Below are 8,624 nucleotides of genomic sequence, written 5' to 3'. Positions count from 1 at the left end.
AAATGGTGCTATTTATGTGTACATATAGTTATCTGTTAATATTTGTTTCCAAAACTGATGCATTTAAACTCCTTGAGGACAGAGGCTAAAGCTGTTTGATTTACTAGTGCACAACCTACCACTTATTTTAGACCTTGGTATGTTGCAGATAGTGATTAAAATTTGTCAAATGTGTACTGAATTGAATGAGCTCTTTCTTAGTTTTTCCTGAGATCTCTCTGGAACATCCATCTATTATGCTATTTTTTACAGTTTTCGGAAACTTTGTAAGTCCATATGCCAGATACTAGGGATAATAACACAAATAAAATATCATTCTTCCTTCTCTCGAGGCTCTTATTTCTTTTTACCTGCAGAGAAAGATGTAGATACTTCTTTTAATCCAAAGTGATAAGCACAGTCTCAAAAATAAGTATGGAGGAAATATAAGAATGAAATAGAAGGCAATATTCTACCTTGATTTAGGTGATGAAAAGGAAGCAATGTACAGTACAAGTATCCCCATGGATATTTTCCAGGAAAAGTCATGGTGAATGGAATCTAGATGGCCTAGTTCTTGAACTCTTGAATGTTTATGCTTTCTTAAAAAAAACAAATTGTGCTTTTTCTTCTCTCTGGTAGTCCTTCAAGTACATATACAAAGGGCTTTCAATCTTCTTTAAACCAAATAGCCAATTTCCTTCAATTACTTCTCACATATAAATATCCTATGTCCCTTATTGTATTTCTTCTGTCAGATTAACTTACTTGAATTGCGTCATCTAAAAAAGACTCTCCGAAGTCAATGCACATAGCACATCTTTCAAATTGGAGAGCTATAGCAGAATTCTAAACTACTTAACATAACTCTGTAGTTACAGTGTTACAAGCAAACAATATTGGTAATAGAATATAAATAAAATCAAATACTTTCCCTTAGCATTTTAAATAAAATGAAGCTTTGATAGATGGCTACCACAAAGTGAGATGCTGACATATTTTGGCTTTACTTTTGCAGTGAACATTATAGATTAGTTTCCACAACTAAGGAAGTTATAGGTATCCTCAGGTAAGTAACTCTGTTTAATAAGCTGGAGGAAGATGGCTCAGAGACAGTGTTGTTATCATAGAAACAATTCTTGCCTATTAAATTAGTGATAGAACTAAAGAATTATGGACTTACCAGAGCATATTAAGTATAGCATGTAAGGAAATGTTGAAATGTCTGAAGATACAGACATTAGTTATAGCGACAAAATATTGTTCTCATTCTAAAACACAACATTTGCTTGTTTTCTAGAGGCATAAACTTAGCAATACATCTATCTACTCTTTAAATAAGAATTTTTTAGCTGGAAATGATTCATTCCGTTTCTTCAAAGAGATTCAGGAAAATCTGCTGAATTCGTCTGAAGATCTAAATCAACCCCAGAGTACACGGGTGTACTGGAAAAGCACAGACCCCCAAGGTGATCAAACAAGCCCAACAGCTGTTAGGTGCCCATTAGGATAGTACTAGAAGTGTATATTTTATGAATTTCTCCTGGAATATTTGTATCTAAAATGAGACTAGAAATCACATTCTCTCCTATAAAGTTACACTGAGAAGCCCCAAAGTGGAATAATTGTGTAATTAATAAAAACACAGAGCTCATTTGCTGTTTTTACATCAGTCCACATTATTATCTCTTCTGGGGCTAAACCTGATCATTATTAGGGTTTTGGGAAAAAATGGGGCTTTTATTGAAAATAATTTATCAGGTGCTTGTCAAGCCATTCTCATTTAGTTGGCACAAAATGAGTAAATAGTAAGCTCTGTGAGGGTAAGTTTCCTTTAACATAGGAAATATCACATGGTAAAGATTTCGTATATACTTACAACAGATTAAATTCAGCCAATTAAATATAGTAATGGCACCTACCTCTACTTTGGAGAAACAGTTCATTTTATCAAGTGGCTTGCCAGGTCATGGCTCAGGGATACTAACTTTTTTTCACATTTTTACTAATGCTGTATTTATCCCACATGCAAAACTCAGTTTTTATTTTCTTAAAGGAACTGTCCCCACAGAGTAAATGCCGTTAAATGAGAGCATTACACAGATGATTTCTGACTCTGAATTAATTAGATCATAAAGACATACAAAACTGCAGCAAATGAAGTTCCAGATTATCAAAACCTGAAGACCACCCAAACAACTCTCTACAAACAGGTTACTGTTTAAGTCGTTTATGTGCTCTGTTTGCTTATATTCACTTCTGAGAAATTAGGCATTTGCTGTGTCCTGATCAGTCAAGGTCAAGCTGTAAGCAATACTATTTCTTCTTAGAACTATTTAAGGCTAGATATTGAACAATTCAGGAAGATGAGAAGGAAAAACTGACTGTTCTATTTAGACAGCTCAAGTAGAAGTTCTCAGTGTCACAGGTCCAACACCAGCACTGGATGATGAGGTTAAACAGGAACCTTCCTCGCCCCTGCTTGGACTGATGGAATCAAAAACGCTGGGCTAGGAGACCAGTTAATCTGTGTTTTCATGTACCCTGTAGTGATTTTCATGTACCCCGGTATTGAGAACCTCCAAATCAGAGATTTGAAAGATAGTAGTGCATTTAGAGAACTTTAATTTCTTCAGCCTGGCTCAACTTTAGACTAAGTGTGATAAAAGCTGAGGATGAAGATCAGGAAAGATGTTAATGTGCCATCACCTGGGATCTGTACAGTATCAGGATGATGGAAACTACTAAAACACTTGTAGACAAGGAATTAGCACAGAAGTACCAGCTAAAATCACTCTCAGGACAGGGTGAGAAACACCTGAGTCAATCTGTGACTCGGCCTGATTGTTTGAGAGATTAAGTGATGTCACAATTACAGAATGCTTCAAGCTTGAGAAAGGCTAAATTATAATGGACTAAATGAGAAGACAAAAACAAGCTTCAGGTTTTTGAAAATGAGTACGTGCTAAAGCTACTAAAAGTGCTTAAAAATACCTTCCAAGTGCCACATTTAGAAAGAAAATAAAATTTGGGTTTTGTTGAATTTAAATTCCTATGGCTTGCTGCAGTTGTGGGAGTTACAATTCTGGTTGTCAACCAGGTAGTTAACTGGCTATGTGGAAAAGTAAACTGTAGCAACAGGTGAGTTTTGTTGTTGTTTGGTTGTTTTTGTTTTTTGTTTGTTTTTGTTTTGTTTTTGAGACAAGATCTCAGTATGCAGCTTGAGCTGGACTTGAACTCACTTCGTAGCCCCGGCTGGTCTCAAACTTACAAGGATCCTGCAGCCTTAGTCTCCAGAGTGCTGGGATTAGAGGCATGTGCCACCATACCCAGCCAGATGAGATATTCTGGAGAAGCTCTGTAAGAAAATAAAACAAAATATCCTTGGAGCTTCTTTTTTAAAAATGACCTTTCCTATGGGCATAGTAGGCAGAAAAAAATAAGTCAAAGGAAACTTTAGATTCTGGTTTTTGTATGCTCACCCTGAACCCACCCACCTATTGTCTAGCTACTAAAATCATCTGGCTAGGTATGAAAACTTATATCTAACTTGGAAGAGATGTGGTTCGCTAAATTTCAAGAGCTATCTGGTTTCATAAAAGATAAATGTTTAAAAGAACCCTATTAAAAACTCTAAGGCTACAGTGCTTAAAAAGCTTAAATTTAACCTAATGCTGAATGGAGAGAGAGAGAACATTTCCATAATTTCCTTGAAATGACAACAACAAAAAGATCTTATTTGAGGCACAACTTTAAATATTGATATTTTGGGCAAATGAAAAATCAAAAATCACACAAAGACAGTTCCCCAAAACCCTCTTTCCTCTGATTTTATTGGTATTCAAATTTTGGGTTGTTCAGACATTCCCAGAACAGAGGATTGCATAGTTGTGAAATTTATTCAATACTTTGAGCTATACTAAGTTAAGGAAGTTTAAAATATAATTAATTTCTACAGTACTTCTTGGTGCAAGAGTAAGTTGTGAGGTCACATGCTTATTGTCCTGTGTTTTACTTTAGAGCTATAAGTAATTTATAACCAAACATTGTCCAAAAGACATACCTGATGATCCTCAGTGCCTTCCCAGGCCTCTCCACTGAACCTATAACAATTTGGAACACACATGCAGGCAGACACACATTTAAGGGTGAGAGGGAGATGTATGTCCAATTGTCTCTTTCCACCAGTGTCTCTTCATTGTCTCTAAAGTACGGATAATGAGGCCAGAAGTGTAATCACTGAAGAAATTTGCAGCCCTAATTACGGTGCTAATCTCAAACATGGTAGTCACTGCAACACAACAAAACTCACTTTATAGCTGTCAGAGCCACTTGGAATGTGATAAGCATCTTGTGTTTGCAAACACAGATGCTAGAGCAGAGGAAGTTCCATATTAACAAAATTACCACAACGACCTGCTACACTCATTCTGATTTTGTAATGAGAAAGCCCATTAAACTAGAATAACTTTTAAATTGTGCCTGTTGAAGTTAAACAAGTTTCGAGGGGGTGGGAGAATTAAGAAAGATGGCAGGGTTGGGAGCCTGTTGAATTTCAAGTTTTGAAGCATGGCATCTTGCAAACGTCTCTGCTTTCATCTGTTCCCACTTAGCACTGGAGCACTGAAGTTTAAGGGGTTTTACAGGGGTCCTTAAAATGAAGCACAAGGCTCTGAGATTACGGATCAAGCCTGAAGGGAAGAAGGGACATTTCCACAACTAAACACAAATGTCCATGGAACGTGCACTTTTTAAACTTTTATTTTTACTAAGTTTTGCAGCATACTATGATTATTTCCTTGTGAGGCGTTGGTACACGAATATAACACATTTCAATCTGTTTCACCCGTTTCCACCTGTTTCCATCCTCTCCTCCACTCTCTCCCCTCCCCTCCCTCCATCTCTTGCCCCCTTTCCTTTTGTAAAAATCCTCCCTACTCTCAAGGCTTCTCTGTACTCAGCATTCTCTCTTTTACTGGGATACAGAAAACATCCCCATCCTCCTCCAGTCAGAGAAGAGGGCGTTGTTGCTTTCCTGTGCACCTGCTGACATCCTGGAGGTGACTTTTCTCTACCCTTCAGCGGGAGGCCTGGGACCGGTTGCTCTGCAGCAGCCTCCCACCCCAACCCTTTGTGACGCGAATGCCCTTGCTCCCCATTGGCACAGTGGGCTTACATAGGCAGGCGCACACTGCGCCTCCGCTCAGGTCTCCGAGCGCTTCACCCTGGCTTGGACTCCCGAGCACCTCTGAAAGCCAGCCCTGATACCTCCATCACTGACCATGGCCAGCCAGACCTGCCTCCCTCTCGCCCCACGCCTCTGCCCTCTTAAACCTCTGAAGCCACACTGTGGAGACATCCAGGCGGGAATTTGTGTGGTGATCGAGCGCAGCGACAACAGGATCCACCTGGCTGTGGTCACAGAGATCAACAGAGAAAACTCTTGGGTCACAGTAGAATGGGTCGAGAAAGGAGTCAAGAAAGGTAAGAAGATTAATCTGGAGAACATCTTTCTGCTGAATCCAGCTCTGGCCTCCGCTGAACACCCCAAACCAATCAAGCCGTTGCCCCCTTTGTGTCTAGCAACCTCTCCAGCCATCGGAGACCAGTGGGCAACCCCACAGTGGATGACCATGGCCCCCCAGAAAAGCGAAACACCGTCAGGAGACAGCCCAGCTGTGGGCGTCCCCAGCCATCCCTGTCTGTTGAGGCAGAGAAAATCTCCTTGTCTGCGAGAAATTGAAAAACTGCAGAAGCAGCGAGAAAAGCGCAGGCAGCTGCAACTGCAGATGCGATCCAGACGCGCATTAGAGGTCAACACCAGACACCCCAACCACGAGGTCAGGCGCATGATAGAAGAGTGTCGCAAGGGCCTGGACAGCAGCAAGATTCCCACGCCTGGCCTGGAGCTCCCTGAACACCAACGGATCTGTGTCTGCGTGAGGAAGAGGCCTCTCAACCAGCGGGAAACCACCATGAAGGACCTGGACATCATCACTATCCTCTCGGGCAGCATGGTCATGGTGCATGAGTCCAAGCAAAAGCTGGACCTCACTCGCTATCTGGAGAACCAGACTTTCTGTTTCGACCATGCCTTTGATGATACGGCGTCCAACGAGTTAGTGTACCAGTTCACCGCCCAGCCTCTGGTGGAGTCTATTTTCCGCAAGGGCATGGCCACCTGCTTTGCCTACGGACAGACTGGCAGTGGGAAGACGCACACCATGGGCGGAGCCTTTTCAGGAAGGGCCCAAGACTGTTCTAAAGGTATCTACGGCCTGGTGGCTCAGGATGTCTTTCTCCTGCTCAACAGCTCCACTTACAAGCAACTAGATCTCAAAGTCTATGGGACCTTTTTTGAGATTTATGGTGGCAAAGTGTATGATTTGTTGAACTGGAAGAAAAAACTGCAAATTCTTGAAGATGGCAATCAGCAAATCCAAGTGGTCGGCCTGCGGGAAAAAGAGGTGCATTGTACGGAGGAAGTGATGAACCTCGTGGAACTAGGCAACAGCTGCCGGACTTCCGGGCAGACCTCCGTTAATGTGCACTCATCCCGGAGTCACGCAGTGTTTCAGATCACGTTGAAGTCCAGAGGAAAATTGCACGGCAAATTTTCCCTTATAGACTTAGCTGGAAATGAAAGGGGAGCGGATACAGCCAAGGCCAACCGGAAGAGGCAGCTGGAAGGGGCAGAGATTAATAAGAGTCTCCTTGCCCTCAAAGAATGTATCAGAGCTTTGGGTCAGAATAAGTCGCACACACCATTCAGAGCCAGCAAACTCACGCAAGTGCTTCGGGATTCCTTCATCGGTCAGAACTCCTCCACTTGCATGATTGCTACTATCTCGCCGGGGATGACCTCTTGTGAAAACACCCTCAACACTTTAAGATATGCAAATAGAGTAAAAGAATTAGCTCCAGAGGTAAGGCACTACCATCATTGCCTCTCAAAAATTAGACAGGAGGCACCACAGATTTTAGAAAAGCACATTAAGAATTCACAACTGTCCCTTCAGGGGGATGAATTTAGGAAAATACCTTGTGTGCAGAGTAATGAGGAGAAACCAAGTAAAGAAGTCTCAGTACTATCCGCCCCACTAAGGAAGGATAGGAATTCCTGGCAGGAATGCAGCCAGTGGTGGGAGAACATCCAGGAGACAGCTGATGAAGTGGACTATGAGGTAGAACACTGCATTGCCCACTCTTTGTCTATTTTGGAGGAGAAAATTGATGTTCTGAGTACGATCCAAAAGAAACTGAAGTTATTACGAGCTGATCTCCAAAAAACCAAGGTAGAGTAAAGCAGACAGCAAGAGACCGGGATTGAGATGGTGGACATTATTGCAGGTTCTATTCCTCTTATAGAAGAAACTTTGCCCAAATTGTCTAAGCGTAAAGATCCTCCTGGAGAGCTTACAGCATCTTAAAATATGCTGGCTAGAATTATGGTCTTTCTTCTTCCTTTGTATATCTGTAGTTTGTTTTTATTCTGTAAGATGTTGATTCTCAACTGGGAAAAAAATCCCCACCACACCCCCAGGCCCACTCACACACACACACACACACACACACACACACACACACACACACACACACTGAATAATTGCCAGTGTCTGGAAGCATTCTGACTATGATGCTTAGGGGGTGGGAGGAGTGGTCCAAGAGTGGCTTGCGAATAACCAGTGCTGTCAAACATCCTGTATCAACACAGCTTTCCTCAGTGGACATCTGTGTTTGTTTCTGGGTGAAAACATCAATAGTACTAAGGTTGGGAGGCCTGCTGCCAAAGAAACCAGCTGTGATAAAACCAGATCCCCTACCTTTGCAGCTAGGGAAGCAAAATGTTGTGAATTAAAGAGAAGAGAGGAGAAATACACCAAAGGTTTACTCAGTGGATCAAATTTCATGATACCCACTCATAAATCTTTTCCTTTGCATTTTTTGTGTAGACACAAGTGGTTTCTAGGATTCAGTCATCCTGGGTGCAGAGGGAATGGAGGGTTTCATTAAACCTGTATGTCAGAGCCTAGAATTGAAAAGGAATAAAAAAATCTCAGCTGTAATTGTAAAATACTGTACCACTGAGTATCCTGGAGTGATTAAGTGGGGTGTGTGTGTGTGTGTGTGTGTGTGTGTGTGTGTGTGTGTGTTACGTAAGCAGGGGCTTTGTGATTTTGATGTTTTTAAAGGTTTTTAAAATTGTTTTAAAATCTCACACTCATTTTATTCTTTCAGGACTCACTTAAAAGATCTTCCTGTTCCAAACGGGGGAAGGAAAAAAAGTCAGCAAAACAGTAGAAAAGTTCTCCAATAAAGTAGAGCATATCCCATAATTACACAAAGCTCTCAAAAGTTTTAATGCTTTAGATGAATTAGATATGCAAAATCTGTACCGTTTCAGAAATCAGGAAGTCCATCTGTGACTTCAGTGGATTATGAGAGGCCCATTGGTTTAGTAAAGCACATTTCTGGATATGTCTGCGTGGGTCATGGAGATGTGACCTTGGTAACTCTCCATGGTCCCTGGCTCATTCGTCTCGGCCGCTTGTCCTTTGCTCTGCTTCTCCACTGCATTGAAGTGAGCAACTTTCCCCTGGCAAGTTTCTGCGATGATGTTTCTGCCTTCCGGCTGGCAGCTAACC

At 41.5% G+C, this 8,624-nt stretch overlaps 1 protein-coding gene across 2 annotated transcripts; it reads left to right on the top strand.

Annotated features, from left to right (window-relative positions):
• Nucleotides 1-5,154: 5,154 nt before the first annotated feature.
• On the top strand, nucleotides 5,155-8,309 carry Kif2b (kinesin family member 2B). Of its 2 annotated transcripts, none has more exons than XM_063251302.1 (2): nucleotides 5,155-6,905; nucleotides 8,218-8,309. In XM_063251302.1, the coding sequence occupies exons 1-2, from the start codon at nucleotides 5,262-5,264 to the stop codon at nucleotides 8,278-8,280; spliced, it is 1,707 nt and encodes a 568-aa protein (XP_063107372.1). In that variant the 5' UTR covers nucleotides 5,155-5,261; the 3' UTR covers nucleotides 8,281-8,309. The 2 variants fall into 2 exon arrangements, with proteins under 2 accessions (XP_063107372.1, XP_005008503.2); XM_005008446.2 differs by having other exon boundaries at nucleotides 5,155-7,274; nucleotides 8,218-8,308.
• The last annotated feature ends 315 nt before the right edge of the window (nucleotides 8,310-8,624 follow it).

This window comes from Cavia porcellus, unplaced genomic scaffold (assembly GCF_034190915.1).
Source record: "Cavia porcellus strain 051 isolate PalLab524CR breed Dunkin Hartley unplaced genomic scaffold, mCavPor4.1 scaffold_6, whole genome shotgun sequence".
NCBI lineage: Eukaryota > Metazoa > Chordata > Mammalia > Rodentia > Caviidae > Cavia > Cavia porcellus.
This window is presented reverse-complemented; position numbering and strand designations above follow the sequence as displayed.

Coding starts and splice junctions, on each gene's coding strand:
- Kif2b (XM_005008446.2), top strand. CDS start 5,262: ATGGCCAGCCAGACCTGCCTCCCTCTCGCCCCACGCCTCTGCCCTCTT. Junction 7,275..8,217: donor CTGATCTCCAAAAAACCAAG/GTAGAGTAAAGC, acceptor TTATTCTTTCAG/GACTCACTTAAAAGATCTTC.